This window comes from Triplophysa dalaica, chromosome 9 (genome assembly GCF_015846415.1).
Source record: "Triplophysa dalaica isolate WHDGS20190420 chromosome 9, ASM1584641v1, whole genome shotgun sequence".
Taxonomy (NCBI): Eukaryota; Metazoa; Chordata; class Actinopteri; order Cypriniformes; family Nemacheilidae; genus Triplophysa; species Triplophysa dalaica.
In genome coordinates, this window is record NC_079550.1 from 13,460,580 (window position 1) to 13,481,435 (window position 20,856).

General features: G+C 38.9%; 1 protein-coding gene across 1 annotated transcript in view; it reads left to right on the top strand.

Annotated features, from left to right (window-relative positions):
* sez6b (seizure related 6 homolog b) overlaps window positions 1-20,856 on the top strand; it is a 147,707-nt gene that overhangs the window by 84,009 nt on the left and 42,842 nt on the right. The window contains 1 exon segment of the mRNA XM_056757439.1: window positions 15,092-15,281. Coding sequence (XP_056613417.1) covers window positions 15,092-15,281 — 190 coding nt within the window.

Below are 20,856 nucleotides of genomic sequence, written 5' to 3' on the forward strand. Positions count from 1 at the left end.
AAATTCATGACAATTAAATGTAACATTTTTACCTCATAGTCTGTTTAGTAAGCATACAGAGATTTTAACATGAGTACCAACCCGTCTTTGGTCATATAGTCTTTACATTATAAATATTATTACTAAAGAAGAATATATTATTAAAGTTATAGTTTACCCCAAAATGAAAACTATGTCTTCATCTACTCACCCTCAAGTTGTTCCAGACCTGTGTACATTTCTTTCCCTTAAACAGTTTGTTTTCAAAATTGTGCGGTCATAGGACACATGAATAGTGTATTTTGTCAACTACCCCTTTGCACCTCTATCACCTGCGTCCACACATGCCACTTTTACTCAATGCCTTCTCTCTCGCCACACTTCTGTGTTTTAATCGTGCTTCTGGTTTTGCGATGTTTCAGACGTATGCAATTATCAAATTACGACAAGGCACACAAGGGATATCCGCTAAATACAGCTTGCGAACCGCGCTCGGCATTTTTCCAGCACACCTGTGAGATGTTGCAAAAAAAGCAAGAATGACGGCGATGACTATAGTCTTCCACCTTTCCTGTCTGAGCCCGCAGGCTCTTTACGTGCACGTCATTCTTTTGAACATCAGGCCGTTCTCACCCTCCCCTACTGAAGGTCGCTGGCCACCAAGGGCGAGTTCTCCTGCGTGTAATCTGTTTTGACACCGCTTCAGTGCCGTTTTCGCTCAAAGAGAGAAAACTACTGTCTACCCCACTTTGCTTACTATAAAGACGTGCGCGCTAGACGTTAGAGAGAGCTTCTGTTGTGTGCTGCGCTTGAGGAAACCCTAACAGATTTCTTATTCGTTTGATTGATGGATGCATTAAATAATACAAATGTGAAATCCCAAAGCCTCATTTGATCATTTAATGAATCTTCACACATGTATCACAAGGCAAGCAATGAGGTGCGAAGGAGAGCGAAATGTTATCTGCATTTCCTCAGTGTGTTGTTTGACATAGCATTAATAATATTGAAAGGCCTCTGTGAATGCATTTGAATCAAAATTGTTTTTTTAAAGCATGTTTACGAAACACATTCATTGATGCTGGTGGAGGGTGATATGATCATTTCATGTATATTTAACCTGCATTGCTAAATAACAATTGATAGTTTATGAAGACGCTTGGTACACTCTTGAGGGTTCACTGGATACCAGCTTCTCAGCGCTCACCAATGACCCACTTGTCTGCTGTTTGATAATAGATTTATAAGGATGACTTGGCAGGGGACATCGGGCGTCTGTCATATCAGCTCTGTGTCTGGCTCAGATCTACTTTCATTAAATGGTTTTAATCTGTGCAGCCCATGAAGCAGCTGTGAGTTCTGGATCTGCTCCACAGCAGCTCCACCTTGTGCCGCTGGGTCGTGGCACGACCCAGACCTTACACGAGTCATCCCGCGGAGGATAGTGAGATTTGAAGATGTTCTCTTAAAATTCCAAGCAATGTCTTCATTTATCTCTCAATCACATACAGCAAATAAATGTCTGCTGTTTCTGGTAATGATGTTCTGTCAGCATTAACCTTTTTTTGTCATGTTTACTTTATAAAGCTACTTGAATCTTGAAAAATCGCTTTTTATAGATTAGGGGAGTCCAAGACTAAAGATTTATATGTCGATTCAGGATTTATACGTCTTGGCTATAGTCGACTGGTAGTCGAATTTTGTGCACCGACATGTTGGGACGACACCAGGTGTTTAACAAGGGTACAGCGCAAAGTGCAGCGCAACATTGATGCACCAAAAAAAAACAATAAAACCGTAATTTACAAAATTTGTTTAGAACAGAATATACCTATATAATAAATAAAGTCACAATGTGCAAAATAAATGTTTTAAGGCAAAATGTCTGAACTGCAGGGGAAGATATTGTCTAAACACAACCCACAAATAGTCAAATTAATGGACATTTTCCTTAAAATGCTGTGCCACTTACTAGACCAGATCTCGCCAGACCTTTTTAAAACTACTATAATAATGAATAAATTTTTACATATGGTTTTCATTACCAATGAACTACCAATAAAGTTACTTTATTTACCGCATGTAAAGGAGGAATGCAATAAAGTATATTACCATTTAGAGAGTCAAAAGTCCCTTTCTCCTTTATTTCCTGCGCACTCTTTCTCCTGAAACGCACGCTGGATTTCAGTGCAGGAATGACAAGTTCCGAAAGTCTGTGCTGTGCTTGCTATATGCTTTTATTTTGCATATATTACTTTATTATTTGTATGTATCATGCAGAGCAAAGTTCAGTCTAAGTAACGAACTACGTGCATTTACAGACAAAGTGTTAATTCATATTTATATGGCTAAACCTTAAGTAAGTGACAAATGTTTGGAAACATGCTGCCTTTCTTTACCGGTCTCACAGCACAGAAGGCGTGGAGAGACGCGATCCTGCGCTGGGTCATAACCAGACCTCGCGCTCATATGCGCCTGGGGTTTCGGTAATCATCCCTAAAAATGTCCCAATGTCTCTACATCAAAAATAATATTTCTGCTCGTCTTCTACACCACTGCCCATATAACCAAAATGGCATGATCCCCACTGCCTAACAATTCTGTGAGATTGGTGGTCGAATAAGGGATCCCTATCGAAGCAACGAATCTTCAACTATTAGGTCACCCCTAATATACATGTTGATACAGAAAAGCATGTACGGAAAAGTGATAGAGAGACAGAGAGATTTAACAATAATGTGCAGAAAGATGAGGGAGTCCAGAACTCATCATCAGTCCCGCGCCTCTCCTGCAGGTCTCTTTTGTAGCATGTTATTGTTGCGAGGGATTTGAAGTTTTTCCAGGCGGGGTTTTTTAGATGTCGAGAGTGCAGCGCTGTACTTTAGAAGCTTTTTAGGTGTGAGCGTGCTTGTGTCTGTGTGTATGTGGGTTATTTTGTGGTGATTTGGCCTCGGCAGGTCAGCTATCAGCTCTCTGCAGCTCCTCTCGGCTCGCTTTGATTTATTCTGTTGCGAGGGCTCGCCCAAGGTCTTCCAGAGGGTCACCTTTGGGAAGATTTCAGCCTCAATTTTCTGCACCCTTTAAAATGCACATCTAGGTATCTTCGCTCTTTTCAGCAAGAAAGAGAGAATTGGTCTGAGAGAAAATTTAGATGAGAAGAGTTTTTGAAGAGAGAAGTCCAGAAGATGGAAAGAAAAGAGAAAGGGGTGTGAACGGAGGAAACGGGTTGTTAGTTCATTATTCAATCCATTTTACAAAAAGAAACTCTTAGGCTTTTGATTAATGGAAAGGAATTGGAGAAGGATGCAATGGAGATTAATGGACTTCACTAAAGACTGAACTGAATGCCAAAGTGACGTTTGTAAGTGCTTTGTTGTGTATTATTTAAAGGCACGCTATTGGCAGACATCATGTTGAAATTCAATTGCATCAGTACAATTAACATAGTATTATACAAACAAACTGAATCTGTCTGTCTGTCTATCAAGCTGTTCATTGTTTAAAACTTATTGCTGTAAACAATGAAGGGTTTTCACTAGACGCCTCAGATTTTGATGGCAGCATGCAATTCTGGATTGATTGTTTTACGAACGATGGTTTTAAGAATGTTTTTTGCTTGGTGGATATGCACAGCTTGTCGATAGTTTTTCTTGGATTAGGTACAACATTCAATTGATTTCATTCTAGTGAAGTTTAGTGCAGATTCTCATGCCAGATTGCTAGGATCAATGTGTAATTTGTTTGGATATAATTCTTTGTTTTTCTGAGAAGTTTCTCGGTGCTCTCACCAGGTATTCTTCATTGTCTTCTATCTGAACCACTCTTTTCAGATCAATGGGCCTGTCGGGCCTTCCTGTTAACATAATAAAGCCCAGACTGAACATTTGTCACTAAATGCACAGCTTTATCTACAGCTGAAATTTAATAGAAATGAATAGAATAAAACTGAATTTGATCTCCTTTTCCACAAGCTTGCATATCCAAAACTACCACTTTACAGAAAATGAATAAACAGCATTATTTTTTATAATAAGACACTGTTGTCAAAGTTGACAAGCTCTTTTCAATACGTTTAATTGGTTAATTATTCACAAAACCCATAGACAAACATGAAGGTTTGTTAAATGATTAAATGAAGGGTGACCAATAGTGATGATTAATAAAAAAATACAAATCATGAAAAATGTCAGTGAGGATCTAATACAATGCATTAAAAAAGAGCTGAGCTGACTCTTATTAGTAACTGAAAGTAAAAGGTAAAAAAGAAAGATTTTTTGAAAACTTTTGTTTAATCATTTTTTCAAATTTTGTTAAAACACTGTAAAAATGTAAAAGTAATTAAGCAAAGTGTGTCTCACACACACACAAATACATGATCTATTATCTTCACACCTAACAGTAAGAAATTACCCGGTTACTTTAATCAAATCAAATTACAGATTTGTTTTTTAGAGAGCATGTGAGACATTTCTCATAGGATTTTAGAAGAACAGATGACATGTGTTCCTAGCCGTACTGCCCATGTCGCGATTATAAATGTTCCCTTTTTTGCTCAGGCAGACAAATCTAATGAAGAAATAGAATCAATATTTCAGTGAAATGTCAGCTTTTACTCGTCTGTTTGGAATGCTTTGATCATTTGTCATGTAGATTGCACAAACAAAGCAGATGTGGTTTGTATTACAAAACGTAGGCCGATGCAGTCAAATGTTGTTTGTTCAATCTAGTATGTATCTAATGGTTTCCAAATGGTATCAAAAAGAATCTTTAACTAATATTGGGCAACGATTATTGAAAATGTCTGTCACAATTGTTCTGGTTTAAAGCTATTCGTTTTTTTAATGTTGAGATTATGTACTTTTTTCTTTTCTTTTATGGTGAAATGATGGACTGTGCACAGACAGAAAGAAAAAGATACCGATGATGAAATTCTGTACTTGTTTTATTCATTTCAACCCGAAACACTGCAGTTGTTTTGACTAAATGAAACACCTGGAGCCAAACGATAAGAGGATGATTAATCTTCAGGGAAACTTTAAAGTCAAACAATATTTTCCAATGAAAGAAAAATTGCTGCATGAAGTATTTTTCCTGCTGACTAATATCTCTGGAGACTCCTTCAATGCCAAGATCGGAAACTCCTTCCCCCACTAATATGAAAATATCTTCAAAGCTGAGCTCGATACTGTACCCAAATTAACTTCATCTGTTTCTGTTTCCAAAGAAAATCATTATTCAACTTTCATTATAGACTGCTCACCCCTCCCTTACCCTTATTTATGCTCTATGGGTAATCCCTTTTTCCAACCCTGCCCTTGTTTTCATGTTGTCAAGATTTGCCATCCTCTGCAATTTCCCCATCGTTATTCAGCCGCATCCCATAAAACCAATTTCTGGTCGGCGTGCAGGGGGATTGTAGTGATAATGAAAAAGAAACTGGCTGAGGTGAATGTTAAAACGAGATAAGCGCCGACACAGAGAGTGTGTGAATGTACAGTCAGTGGGGAGGCCAGCGCTGCTCCCCCCATGACACTTTGTTCCTCCCGTGTGAGAACAACAGCAGGGTAATTGGAAGCTGATAAAGTCTGTGCCGTAAGTATGTTGCACATATTACACACATATGGAGATGCATATTTTCAGGGCTGGATGGACATTACAGTGGAGGGCTATTATGGCCTATATAGTTTGGGTTCATATGTCACATTAATCTGAGAGTCACATTAGGGGGTGGCATATTTTGTTGGGCAGTATTTGTCATTTGCGGTTGAATCGCATCACATGAGATTATAAAGGTTGTAGGAATTTTCTAATATATATATAAAACTTGCTCAGAAGTTTCAAAGCTTTCCTTTTTTAGGATGAGTTTATAATGGGTGATTTCCTAAAATGTACATATAATATACAGAATCTATTAAAGCAATAAGCCCCAAGAAGTAGCAGGTTACAATGCATTTTATAACAGGTAAGGGCTTTGTGGCACGATGCAAAGCGAAGCAGAGTGCCTAAAACAGCCTTAGCTGTTATAAAATGCACTGTAACCCACTGCTTCGAGGGGTTATTGCTTTTATTAAATGGTTATTCCATATGTGTAGCAAGCTTTCACAAAATAAAATAAATTAAGTTTTATTTTAGGGCTATGTAATGCAGTCAGCCATAATAAATCGAGGTATTTTATAACGCCTTACAACTCTGCTCAGCCAATCAGAATCAAGGACCGGGGGCCGGTAAAAACATAAAAAGAAGGAGACTTGCCTATTTTCTCTCAATGTCATAACTCCGTCATTCCTCCTTTGGGGAAACGGTCGATGTTTAAAATAGATCTCATTTGCCCCCTTATTAAACTATGTAGTAACTTTTCACTCTTTGCAAATCATGAGAAACAAAAAAGTAATTTATTGTCATTTGACTATTCCATAGTTTTTATATAACAGTAGCAAGAACATTCATAACTCTTAAACAACGTTTCGATTCCCATTTTCGTCCCTTCTTCCCCTGAAGGGCCTGACCGCATATTTGCTCATTTGACCGCTCATTTGTGACTTCTCTTTCTGTTGCATAATGAGAGCATTTCTCATTCAGTACTCTCGTTTTTAGCTGTTATCCACAAAGGTTCTCTTCCGCTATGCCTGTCCACTCGTGGTTGGCCGGGTCTGAGAGAATCTTCTGAATAACATCAGTATTCACAGTGCCTGCTCATCGTGGATTATTGAGGTGCGTGAACAGAATGAAAAATAATGAGTGTCATCTTTGTATGGCCTGACAAAAGATTCTGTCCGTCAGCGAGTGTTAATCTCATGACTGTGTCTGGGTCTGTATGGACGGTGCTTTATTAAGGAAGGTCATTTGATGGGTGAAGGACATTGTCTGATTTCTGGCACATTGGTATATGCGCTGTATGAGGCTCGTATTTTCCTCGGTAATATGTGAGGGGGAGAGGTGTGAGAGATAAGGGCCGTCAGAGCTGGGGTCCATCTGCGGATTTTCACACGGCTGTCAGATGGATTGCCTAGGTATGGCCCCTCCAGATGGCACAGATGGGTCTCTACATCTCTTCTACACTTGAGGCGCCCCTAAATATAGTAGTCACGCCCTGATCTCTCACTGCGAGCAGGGTGACTCTATTCCTCTATCCACACCTATGCCCCAGATCTATACAGCTAAGCAGAGTGTAAGAGTGCTACATCATTTCCTGTTTACTCTTAATTGCAGGCTTTAATTAGAAGTCGGAATACTCTGTCCTCTCTCTCTCCCTCCGCTCGCTCTCACGCCTCCTGAGGAATGGACCCTGCTAATTAGGGGAGATTTTCTTCCTTCCTCTTATCCTAGAGAATTGGAGCCATGGGATTGGATGAACAGAAAGCGGCAGGCAATGAGAGAGAGAGAAAGAGTCCCAACACAGAGGGCTTTTGGGGGTGTTCTATTCTTATGCAGAGAAGGGAGGGAGGGAATATTCGGCTTTTACATTCCGGCTTAGGTTTGCATTGGGGAGAAGCTCCTTGAGAATTCACACAAGTGAACTAAATATGCAAGCAAAATCGGTCAAATAGAAAACTCCACAGTCATTTTAAACGTGCTTTTTATACACAAAAGGGTTTTTAATAGGGAATAATTATTAAAAACTCAAAAACAACTGGTACTTTCAACTTATTTCCCTTACATGCCTAAACCCCAAATGAATATCAATATGTTAATACTAGTTGGCCAGAGACAAAAATAACTAACATTATTGCTACTAATGTATCAAAATAGTTAGAAATAAAAAGTTTATTTTCAAAATCAAATAATTTTCTTTTTTTACAAAAATAAGCATACAAACATACAAACATTTACATCCAAGACTTGTATGTACTCAAAAGGCCTATTTCTCTCAAATATTGTCCACAAATCTGCGTTAGTGAGCACTTCTCCTTTGCTGAGATGATCTATTCACCTCACAGGCGTGGCATATCAAGATGCTGATTAGCATGATTATGCATAGGTGTGCCTTAGGCTGGCCACAATAATAGGCCACTCTAAAATGTGCATTTTATCACACAGTGCCACAGATGTCGCAAGTTTTGAGGGAGCATGCAATTGGCATGCTGACTGCTGGAATGTCCACTAGAGCTGTTGCCCGTGAATTGAATGCTCATTTCTCTACCATAAGCCGTCTCCAAAGGCGTTTCAAAGAATTTGGCAGTACATCCAACCGGCCTCGCAACCAAAGACCACGTGTGACCACACCAGCCCAGGACCTCCACATCCAGCATCTTCACCACCAAGATCGTTTGAGACCAGCCAACCGGACAGCTGCTGCAACAATCGTTTTGCATAACCAAAGAATTCTGCATAAACTGTCAGAAACCGTCTCCAGGGAATTTATCTGCATACTTGTGTCCTCATCGGGGTCTCGACCTGACTGCGGTTTGTCGTCGTAACCGACTTGTTGGCAAATGCTCACATTCAATGGCGTCTGGCACTTTGGAGAAGAGTTCTCTTCACGGATGAATCCCGGTTTTCACCGCACAGGGCAGATGGCAGACAGCGTGTATGGCGTCGTGTGGGTGAGTGGTTTGCTGATGTCAACGTTGTGGATCGAGTGGCCCATGGTGGCAGGTTATGGTAGGCGTATGTTATGGACAACGAACACGGGTGCATTTTATTGATGGCATTTTGAATGCACAGAGATACCGTGATGAGATCCTGAGACCCATTTTTGTGCCATTCATCCACGACCATCACCTCATGTTGCAGCATGATAATGCACACCCACATGTTGCAAGGATCTGTGCAAAATTCCTGGAAGCTAAAAACATCCCAGTTCTGTTATTATTACTCTTGGCGACTTTAATCAGCCAAAACTTACACTCGAGCTGCCAATATACAGACAACCCATCACATGCCCTACCAGAGACAAAAATATTTTGGACCATTGCTACACCACAATGAAGAACGCATATCGCTCAGTCCCTAGAGCAACTTAGGACTGTCTGATCACTGCCTGGTTCACCTTAACCCAGCATACACGCAGAAACTAAAAGCTGCCAAACCTATGGGAAGGACTCTTAAAAGATGGACCAACGAAACAGAGCTGGTCTTCACAGGAGGTTGACCAGCTTGCTGTCTGGTGCAGTCATAACAACTTGGATCTGAACATGCTTAAAACAGTGGAGACGATTGTGGACCTCAAGAGAAACCGCCCTGCACTCCCCCCTCACACCATCATGAACAGCACTGGGGCAGCAGTGAAGTCATTCAGGTTCCTGTACACCACCACCCCTCAGAACCTGAAGTAATACAATCACATTGGCTCCATTGATAAAAATGCCCAGCAGAGGTTGTACTTGTTACATCAGCTGAAGAAGTTCAACCTACAACAATCTCTATTAAAACAGTTTTACCCAGATGGCATAGAGTCTGTCCTCTGCACATCCATAACTGTCTGGTTTGGCTCAGACCAGGCTCAGACATCAGAAGACTACAGAGGACAGTTCGGACTGCTGAGAAGATCATTGGTGCTCCCCTGCCCACCCTCCAGGAACTGTACACATCCAGAGAGAGGTAAAGGGCTCAAGCCATCATCTCTTCACAATGCTGCTGTCTGGTCGGCAATAAAGGAGCCAAATTTTTTACCCACTGTACAATTTATAACTCTGTGCAATAATAATTAAGTGCAATATTAATAATATCCTCTAGATAATACACTATCTATTTTATACAATTTATTCTGTAAATTATATTTCATTCATTTTGCTGTATATAGCACATACCTTTGTACTACAATAGTCTATTCTTATTTTTTACTTGTACATATTTACAAACACATAGCTTTACTCTCTATATCTTTATCTTATGTTTATTGTATTCTATTTCTTAATTTGTTATACCCATAGGCCCTTATTTAAATCATATGTGTACTGTATTCTATTGTGTTATGGTCTCTGTGTACTGTTGTTGCTGTTTCTGTGTACTAGATGCTCGTGTCACCAAAACAAATTCCTTGTATTTGCAAACATACTTGGCAATAAAGCTCTTTCTGATTCTTGAATGGCAAGCATACTCACTGGACATGTCAACCATTGAACATGTTTGGGATGCTCTGGATCGGTGTTTACGACAGTTCCTGCCAATATCCAGCAACTTCGCACAGCCATTGAAGATGACTGGACCAACATTCCACAGGCCACAAGTAACAACCTGATCAACTTTATGTGAAGGAGATGTGTTGCACTATGTTAGGCAAATGGTGGTCACACCAGATACTGACCGATTTTCAGACCCCCCAGACCCCCCCGATACAGTAAAACTGCACATTTTAGAGTGGCCTTTTATGGTGGCCAGCAATAACACCTGTGCAATAATCATGCTATGTAATCAGCATTTTGATATGCCACACCTGTGAGGTGGATGGATTATCTCGGCAAAGGAGAAGTGCTCACTAACACAGATTTAGACAGATTTGTGAACAATATTTGAGAGAAAAAGGCCTTTTTGTGTACATAGAAAAAGCCTTAGATCTTTGTGTTCAGCTCATGAAAAATGGGGGCAAAAACAAAAGTGTTGCGTTTATAATTCTGGTCAGTGTATATATGTGTAACGGAGGCAAGCTAGTGAAGTGCTGTCCAGTATGTAAACCTCACTCCCCAGCCTCAAAGACACTCTAGCGACAGACGCTAGAGCGCCCGACTCCCATGCCGTACTGACCCGGTTTGAGGCCTGCCTAGAGCGGTGCCGAGCGTTCCGCTTACATATGTATGGGCAGTTGACACCCTAAAAGATAAATCCCTTTTGCTATTTTATATCATAAATATGAAAAATATAAAACAATGTTATATTAACGATAGGTTTTCTAAGTTTTGCTATGTCACACCATAGGACACATGTATGATTTATTCGTCAACTACCCATAGATGTTATATTCTCAATAAAAATAGGAATCAATAGAAATGTTGGAAATGCAGGGTAGTGTTTGCAAGTGACTCACAGCCCCAGATAAGACAAAAAATTGTAATGTAGCTGTTAAAGATATTCTGTAAATATATTGTATATTGTTTACATGGTATTATTTGCAATTTGATGAATGAGTGGTGACCAATTTATATCATATCATGATTGACATCTGTCCTTGTTGGGAGAGCTTGCAGGCATATGTGACCCACATAAGCAGTGATGTGCTCACCCTCTGAATGTCATAAATTCTGTACTGAGACTTTTCAGTGATGTTACAGAATTTCTGTGTATTTGCTGGTGCGGTTCTCAGATGCCTTGATGCTGAATGCACTCATCGATTTGTTTACGCACTTCAGTACACTGATCCTAGATGGATTTAATTTCACATTGAAATGCTTGTAAAGTAGTCTCAATATGTGTCAGTCTGTTAACATTCGTGGGGTGTGCTAGGTTTATGTGAGTGAGAGTGTGCATTAGAGAGACTTTTTTGGTCCACCTCTCTCTCTTACTCAGATCTCAAGGGTGACCCACACAAATAAAGCAACTTGGTCTGATGCGTCATTTCAACTTTTCTATTTTTTGATCGCTGTAACAGGACATCTGATTATGTACAGTGCAGGAAGAAGAGTCCAGAGCTGGAGTCTTTTTTTAACTCGTAGCTGAAGGGTTTTTTGTTAATTCTCTGTTAATGTGACTCAGCATGTATCTCTATTTTAATTATCCTGCCCTCAGAGTGCTGATACAGTCACTGTACGTGTGAGACTGTCTTAGGCCGTGTTCACACTTAACTTCTTTTCTGACAAGAAAAAGTTGACAATAGCGGCTGGCAATTTTCAGAGTCAGCATTTGTGCACGAATGCAGGTAAGAGAGACAGGCTTCTTAGTTAGCATAACAGAAATCTATTCTAATTTTAAACAGAGAGCGCCTTTGCAATCATCTCATATTTAAAAACTACAATCGCTAGAAATGCAATCAAATGTTATTGAAAGTGAAAATTAAACAAAACTATGCTACAACGGGCGTTTCAGCCGCTATTTTATTTTTTCGAGCGTAAGCCTTTTCGACCAATCACGTTTCTCACATGTTGTTATGAAAACAACAGGTCTCTGTGATTGGTTAGCTGTGAAAAAGGTGCTTGACGTAGGGCGTTTTTTTTCTCCAGAAAGTTTAGCTTTATTCAACCTCAAAAGACGCTCTAGGCTGCAGAAAAATACGCCGGCATTCAGGACTTTTTGAAAACACAGTGCACTCCATAGGACTATAATGTAAAACAGACGCTAGCAGCTTCAAAAAAGAAGTAAAGTGTGAAAACGGCCTGCATATAGCCTACACTGCTAATATCTGGAAATAACACATCGTTTAAAAGCTTAAAGGTCCAGTGTATGACATTTAGAAGCATCTAGGGACTAGGTTGCACTGTGAAGCACTGAAGGAGATAACGTATTGTGCCCTGTAGAGCAGTTTGTCCCTTTAGGGCTAATGTGGAAACAACTTCGTGAATTCCATGTAAGGAGACCCGCAGGGTATGTAGATAGAAATAGCTCATGCTAAGGTAATAAATAGAAAAACATAACGCTACATTAGGTAAGGTCTTTATACACCTCTGAAAACATACATAGTAATGGATAATATATTACATTTCAGTTAATAGATCCTCCAAAAAAAGACACATTGGACCTTTAATCTTGTTCTGTATACTCATAAGGAATTTACAGGCATGACAACTGAGTTCACCTCCTGAATTCATTGTGCTGCGGCTTTTAATAGTAAAATAGGCTTTATAGTTACGTAAAACCAATAATCCATGATTTTCTACTTACTAGTCGAATAAAAGTAGACAAAAATCTGCAAGATGCGAGTGTAAAATGTTCATATCTATATTTCACATTTCTCTTTATGTGTAATGTCCCTTTAAGGCCCCCTTTAAGGCATATGGGTCCTCCGGGCTGGCCTGAAGTGCAGAGATAATTGATGTAATTTCCCTTTATTCTAAACCTGTCTGTTGTGCTCTGTGTTTAAAGAAACAAATGTGTGAATCAACACTGACCCAGAATGACTTCACGGTTGCACGTTTACATGCCAACCTCTGCGTTTGACTGACAGTCGTGTTTATGCGAGGGATTACATGCGTGGGGTAGACACACGGGCCCGGTGCCAACTCAAATTGGATTATGGCGAGCAATATTCTGGAAACATTTTATTATCCGAGGGCTTTTAGTGTAATGTGATTACTTTGTAATGCACTTTTGTTTTATAGACTGCTTCAGCACATCGCGGCTCTGGCTTTATTAAGCGTGAATTTATTCCTGAAGCGTGCATCCTCAGGTTGTCACCTGTTGCTTTCACAGCACTCAGGGACCTTGGGTTCGATCTAAGCATGATTTTCTAGCAAACCTGATTTGAATTGTTGTGCTTTTAAGAAATTCTGTCGTGTTTTGATGGTCAGACTTTCTGTCTATATGGAATTCTGTGCGTCTAGATTGAGGGCGACGGGAACATGACAAGGTGGGTCTCATTGACCCGTTTCTGGCTAGGGTCATATTCATTTGCCTTCATCTGATTAAAGACACTTCCATTACCCGAGAAGAGCACGGGGCACATTCCAGTTGATCCCAGATCAGCCACGGTGGCACTTTTTCAGCACGACGCACAAGTTGAACACATTTGACTTTTTCATTCAGCTCGGCTGTAATTATTCTTCAGACTCCCACTATTTTATTTGGTCCATGTCACGTCTTTCTCCCACGCTGCTGTATGGGGTATTGGCTCATGCATGTGTTGACTAAAGGGGAAAATGGGCCGAAGGAGATGTAATGGGTAGCTGTGGGTTTCTATTAGTGACAGGTGAGGATATGCACGCTGGCTTTCGACAGACGGGAGATTGTCCGTGGTGCAATTACCATGCAGGTTGGCAGAAAGACAGGCCAAAAGCATTATGAGTGCAGTCGGTGTGGCAGAATATGTCACCTCGATACCATCTCAGCATATTCAAAAACATGTCAGTCTGTTCGAATGGTTTTTGTGTGGGGGGGTATTGTCCAAAGTTTTACATGTGACTTCCTTGTCTTATGACTCTTCCATAAAATCACTTGACATGCTTTTTAAATAGCAAATGGACTTATCATTGTAGAACACAGACACACTCAATACAATATGTGGCCCTGCCTGTGTGAAGACCCAGCCAAATAATTTTTTTCTACATAAAGTCATAATGTAAAGAACATTCTGTGAATAATGTAATCATCTTAAATATTGTCATGTTGAAGGTTAAAATCATGTTGAAATGAATGTTTGAAATAAAACTTCAAATACCTCTTTCTAGTTATGCCATACTCTAGTGAAAACCAGACTAAAGTCTCATACTCTCATTTTGAGACTTTAGCCTGGTTTTCTGTACTGAGACTTTTCAGTGATGTTACAGAATTTCTGTGTATTTGCTGGTGCGAATACACAGTATGGCATAAGTATGGCATAACTAGAAAGATGTATTTGAATTTGAATTGCCATCCATTTACGTCTACGAATTTTTGTTTATTCCCTTTAGGCATGAATCAGGAATTATATTATTCATTCATTTTTTGTCTATAATAATTTCTATAATGTCTATTTATTTATTTATTAAAATACACATACAAAAGTGGCATATGTATTTATATTGAAATGGAACATTATATTATCAGAACAGTGAATGTAAGAGAATCATTTCTATGATTTCTTTGTAATATTTATTGAATATATTTTGGACATATATTTGTGAGATTCTAATCAATTTAAGACATATTATTGTATGTCTTTATCATATTTTTCCATGCCAAAGTCCAGTGTCGGATTAATGTCACAGTAATATGTTAGAAATAAATAAATGCAGATGGATCTTAGAATGTACTGGAGATAGGTTTATATCGAAGCTAGTTCTGCTGTATATTGCACATTTTGCACTGTTCTGTATGGGGCCTCTGCATTATACATTTTTTTAAGGTTTTTGCTGTTCCACTACTCGTTTTGTTCTTTTGTCTTACTTAATATAATATGAAGCATTTTACTAAATGCTGAACTGTTTAGAGTCTGTTATTATTAGAAATAGTATTGCATACATGTATCTGTAACACACATCTGTGTTTTAGCTCTCCTTTAATGTGGTCCTATTCTCCTTCTCTCCTCTTCATCTCTTGCATCATCAAGGTGATGAACGTGAGCCTGCTTGAAGGAGACGTGGTCCGATTCGAAGACCTGGGTGGTCGGGAGCCTTCCGTGCTGGCTAATGAGTCCATCTTGCTGAAAGGTCTGGTGGTACGCAGCTGGAGCAACCAAATCTCCATCCAATTCCGAAGCCAGCAGCCTCAATCCAGCTTCTTACTGCTGCGTTACCAAGGTGAGCCGTCCTACACATCAACCTCTAAACATCTGCCGAATCTACTTCTTTCTAATTGCGTCTATGCCAGCATCTCAGGCTGGCACATCTCCAGAGCTTCAGACAAACCTGTTTATGAGTGTACACTTACTGATTAGATTGGCACAAACGATTAGGAGCCGGGGAGTAGGGAGCTCTCAATCATTGCTTTCCATTAGGATAGCCTCTCTGCGCACTGAAGGGGAAACACTCCTTGTTATCTCATGTCAACATAATATGCTCGTGTTAGCCTGAAAATGACAGCTGCTGTCAATAGGCCACATAATTACAACAGAAAATGACTTGGATAATTCTCTGCTAATAGTCTTTTAACAGAGTCATCAAAAGGAGATTGGCATTACAGGAAAGGTTACTGAGCGCAGATGCGTCCCGCCCGTACAGCGACATTATTTATCCATCATTGCGCCGGGCGACACGGTGACAAATGATTGTATACAGATGAATTATTTTTGTTTCTGGGGGCTAATGAACTGTGACAGGTTTGCAGTAAAGTATTAGCATTATAGCTGATCCTTTATGCCTGCCGAAGAAGAAAGTTGTTTACCCACTCATGCCTGTGTTTCTGTATCTTTATGGTTGTGTGTGGGGGTATTTGATGGCATTCGGCCTTTTAATGGTTCATATTCACATTCCCCTTTTAGATCCATGATCCGTTCATCCGCCAGGGCTAGACAGCACATCTTTTATAATGGCTTTCTGTTTCTTAACAAAACTTCCAATTATTTTTCTCGGTATGTCCTGCTTTCCCTGTTTCCGGTTCAATTTCATGTGCTCCAGCTGTTGGAACGGGTAGATGTGCACACGCAAGAGCAGCTAATTTTGCTGCTGGGTTTACATTCAGGAAGGGGGGGATGAAAAGCAGAGAACAAGGATTCTGGTGAACCGTAACTGCTAGGGATGTAACAATATCGAAATCTCGCTGTATGGAAATACCTCGGTATAAAGCCTGCGGTACAATATTTAATGCAATATTTAAAATGACAAATGCAAAAGCATCCTTTTTTCTTTCTCCTGTAATCATAACTGTGGCTTTGGTCAAAAGACCTAGAAATCCTTTTAATAAAATAAAATAATTGCACCACATGGACCTTGACAAATTGGTAAGATCTAATATCGTTTCATACAGTCATGTGACCACAATAAAATTGCTATTTTTCACAATGTCGATAGTATTTCTTCATATTGCAACAGACTTGAGAGAGAACAAGCCATAGAGAGAATTTTAATATGTAAGAAGTTAAATTTAATGATGGTTCACTTTATTGTCTTTAATCATATATATAACACCATTTCTGAGGAAAAATACACATATATAATGTATCACTAAATTAGTTTGAGCATTTTTAGTAAAATGTCCTATGGTCTGACGTGGCAAGACTTTATGTATTATAAAATATAAATTATTTAAATATAATTAAAATATACAAACATCATGAGAGAGATCTATTTTCATCATAAGACTCATCATAAGTGTTATTTATTTAGTATGAAATGACTAGTATAATAAATCTAATAAATATCAGATGAACTTTGCTCTTATCCTTTCAAATCTGCTGAAAATTATTCAATTTTAAAATGAGTGATGATTATTATCATAATGTCACAAGGACATTGAAACAGTATGTTGGTCAAACAGTATGTTACTGAAACTTTTTAAGTGTCTCCCTACTGCACTGCACAGCACAGGTTATTGTTATTCAACCTATATTCATTAAGATGTGTATTCATTTTATAAAAGATACGGCTGCCATTCTCTCAGGATCCCCTCCCTTCTGTGTGAATCATTGATATTTTTCTCTCTATAGATCCATATTCTCTCTCTTCCATTTAATTTCAAAACCAAAGAAGAATCAAATTGTATTTTTTTTCATGACACATACAACATTACATATTCTGCAAAAACATCAGAAAAAAATGAATTAATGTAACTATTAAACTTGAGAACCTCAAATGCTCAAAAAAGCAAAAAATACTTCTTAAAAAAGACCTTGTCCTATTGTGTGAATAATATCTGTCTCACCGAAAGACGTTTCAACTTAACACTTTTTGTAGTATTAAAAAAACAGTTTTTTGATAAACTTATCATGTAAACATGTCATGTGCATCACAGAGGCTTCAGTAACATGATCTTGAATGGGATATTTTTAGCAAATTAATTTTGTTTGTGGATTTGCCTGATTTAAATTCAGGATCTGGTGTCACTCCAGAGGACATGGTTTTCAGTGACAAAATGTGTTCAAAACGCTTTTAGAAATATATGGTTTGAAAAAAGCCCTGCGATGGGTTGGCACTCCATCCAGGGTGTATCCTGCCTTGATGCCCGATGACTCCTGAGATAGGCGCAGGCTCCCCGTGACCCGAGGTAGTTCGGATAAGCGGTAGAAAATGGATGGATGGATGGATGGTTTGAAAAAAAAGATTGCCATGTACTAAAATAAGCAATACAATTATGCCTGGTGTATTTATTAACATTTTTCAACCATGCTTGAGGCAGTCACACCATAGGACCATTTTGAGATTTGGCTCAAAATTTTAAAACATCTAACAACAAAGCAGTGTTATTACAACATTTCCATGTAAGATAAAGATGCTTAATGACAATAATAATCATATTCATTTTTATCTTGTGTGACAGTGAAAACGCCATGTCACGTCAACAATCCCTTTTTTTTAAATATATTTATGTTTATAGTTTGCGATGGGTTGGCACTCCATCCAGGGTGTATCCTGCCTTGATGCCCGATGACTCCTGAGAAGGCGCAGGCTCCCCGTGACCCGAGGTAGTTCGGATAAAGCGGTAGAAAATGGAGTTTATAACAACGCGTCCCTCCCGTAGGCTACCTGTCTCATTCCCCACACTTTTGAAAGAACTGGTCCTTGAGTTGCCAGGTATTCACACTGTGTATGAAAACACATTTAGAAACTAGCTCAAAAACGTGCAACCGGCTCCATCATATTTCCCACAGCTGCATTTTTAAAAAGCCCAATTGTGCGGGAAAACTGTTACACTGATAACACTGACAGCCGATGATCAGGGCCGGTATTCTGTCGATCAAATGAGGACAGGGAAATGCAATGAATTTGTGCTCTGTATATAGAAAATGTTAAGAAATAGTCATTCTATTAATGGATAACATTCAGAAAGTGAAATATTAATTTAATCTTCATAATTGGTATCAGCAGATTTCACTCTGAATAATCGGCTATCATATTGGTGGAAAAGTTTATTATCGGATCTGTAATTATTAGTATATTTTTTATTTTGCTATTTAAATTGTATAATTTATTTTTATTTCAGTTTACTTTTAATGTAGTTTTTATTTACTCTACTGCTTCACATTTATTTTAGTTTATAGCCGAGGTAACATTTTGTTTGTTTAAATGTGTTTATTTTCTAGGTAAAAGTGTAAAACACATTTTTACACGGATGTTTTATTCTTTTTTAAATACACAGAAATGTTTTAATAGTTTTACTTTTAGTAAGCTGTAATTACCTTGGCTAGATATTACATATGTTCTGTATCTGATGTCCTCTGTTCTGATTCGCCAACCTTTTGATTTCTGAATGCCTGATTCTCAGAGCTTAGTTTTGATAAATGTGCCCGGTAAGGATGGAAAGTAACATATGTGCTATGCTTTCCTGTAGCGCAGTGGTAAGAGCATTGCGTCAACAACATAAGGTTGTGGGTTCGATCCTAGGGGATTGCACATACCTATGTTTAAATGTATAGGATAATACACTGTGAGTTGCTTTGGAAAAAAGTGTCTGCCAAATGCGTAAATGTAAACGTATAAACGATAGTGTGTTTGCATGGCACATCCACCTCGGATTTCTTTTTACGTACAGTATCTGTAGCAAGGCTGTTGTATTGCCCACCTGCCGGATGGTTCTAACACAAGGCACCGGTGCTATATCAACACTGGCAGTAGTCCGTGCAATTTGACAGATGATAGATTCTCCAAATGGGTACCTCCATCACAGGCACACACATTAAAGATTTAGTCCTCTCAATAATTCAGATCACAATAAAAGGATGCTGTGGCCACCCTTGCCGCCCACTTTCAAGTCTGGATAAAGGTTAAACACAAACAAGACAGGACTGATGGAGTGAAGTCAGAAATAGAGGCTGTGGGTTCAGACTGGCCTTTCAACAGGTAATAACCCCCTTCACCGCACCGATCTCACCCCACCACTCAAATGTCACAAGCCGAGATGATGTCACACACTTTGATCTCACACAGCTTTGCGTAAAAAACCTCTCGGTTGCATTGTTTCATGTGTGGACATGGTCTTTTTAGTTTGTGCTTAATGGTTGAATCAAAATTAACCGCTGAATTTGAAAGAGCAGGAATTTCTCAGTTTACCCTAATTTACCTGCGTGTGTGTACAGTACAGTATGTGCAGTGTTAAAAGTGACTGAGAGAATGGTTTAGAGGGCGAATTATGAGCTAAGGATTGAAGTCTTGCTTCAGTAAAGCCTCAGTTGTGTAGCTGAGCGCAGATAAACTCAGCTGATCTGGGCTGAGTCTAGTCGTGCGTGACGGGTGGCTGGCTGTGCGCAGTGACGGCGGAGGAAGCCGCTATGATATCCTTTACCCTGCTGCTTGCCCCTCCCAGAGGAGATTAACCGGCGGGGCAAAGGATCACCTGCCGAGATGTACACTCTTACCCACTGACACACATCCTCAGTGAAAGAATTTCTTATTTTACTCTGTTTGTACTTTTCTCTGAACTGCTCTTAAAGGCGGGTTGTCCGATTTCCGAATTACGCTTGTTTAGACAAAGTCGGGCAGAGTAGCAAAACAACCTTGTAGCCAATCAGTAGTGAGGTGCACAGTACACAGGCCAGACATTAGTCGAGCCGAGCGCTGACGAAACCAAAGATGGGGAAGGGGTGTTTGTTTTGGTGATTTGAACATCAACGATGGCTAAGAGAAATCAAACACCCCGCCTCTAACATTTTGGGGATGTGCTATATCTTCTGACTGTTATTGTACTCGATAGATAAACCAGCCTGCTTAACACAGGTTTTGGATGAATATATAAAAACCGCTGTGTAATATTTGGTAACGCTTTAGATTACAGCCCTCAATGTACTGCATAACTAAACAAAATTTACAGAGTAACTAATTGTAATAAAAATTGACCTCTACAGTCCATATCTGGTGGTAACGGGTAATAATATGCGAAGTTTGGGGAACAAAGAAGTCAGGAAATTCAAAACAATATTTATAATTTTAAATTAACTTTTATTTGTAGATTTGTAGTTTAATATTAGTTAAACTACAATTGTATTAATTTTGGCATAAACTTGTGTAAATTTATTATTAATTATTTTTTATTTATTTTATTTTTGTTTATTATTATAGTTTAAGTGCTTTAAACTTTTTTTTGTTTATTTTTGAGTTAACATTTACATTTTTCAATTTGATTTGATTTCAACAACAGGAACATGTTCAAAGTTTTAATTTTAGACAAAAAAAACAAAAATAACCTGGCACTGACAGATCAGATGTTCTTGCTTTCTCAATAGTA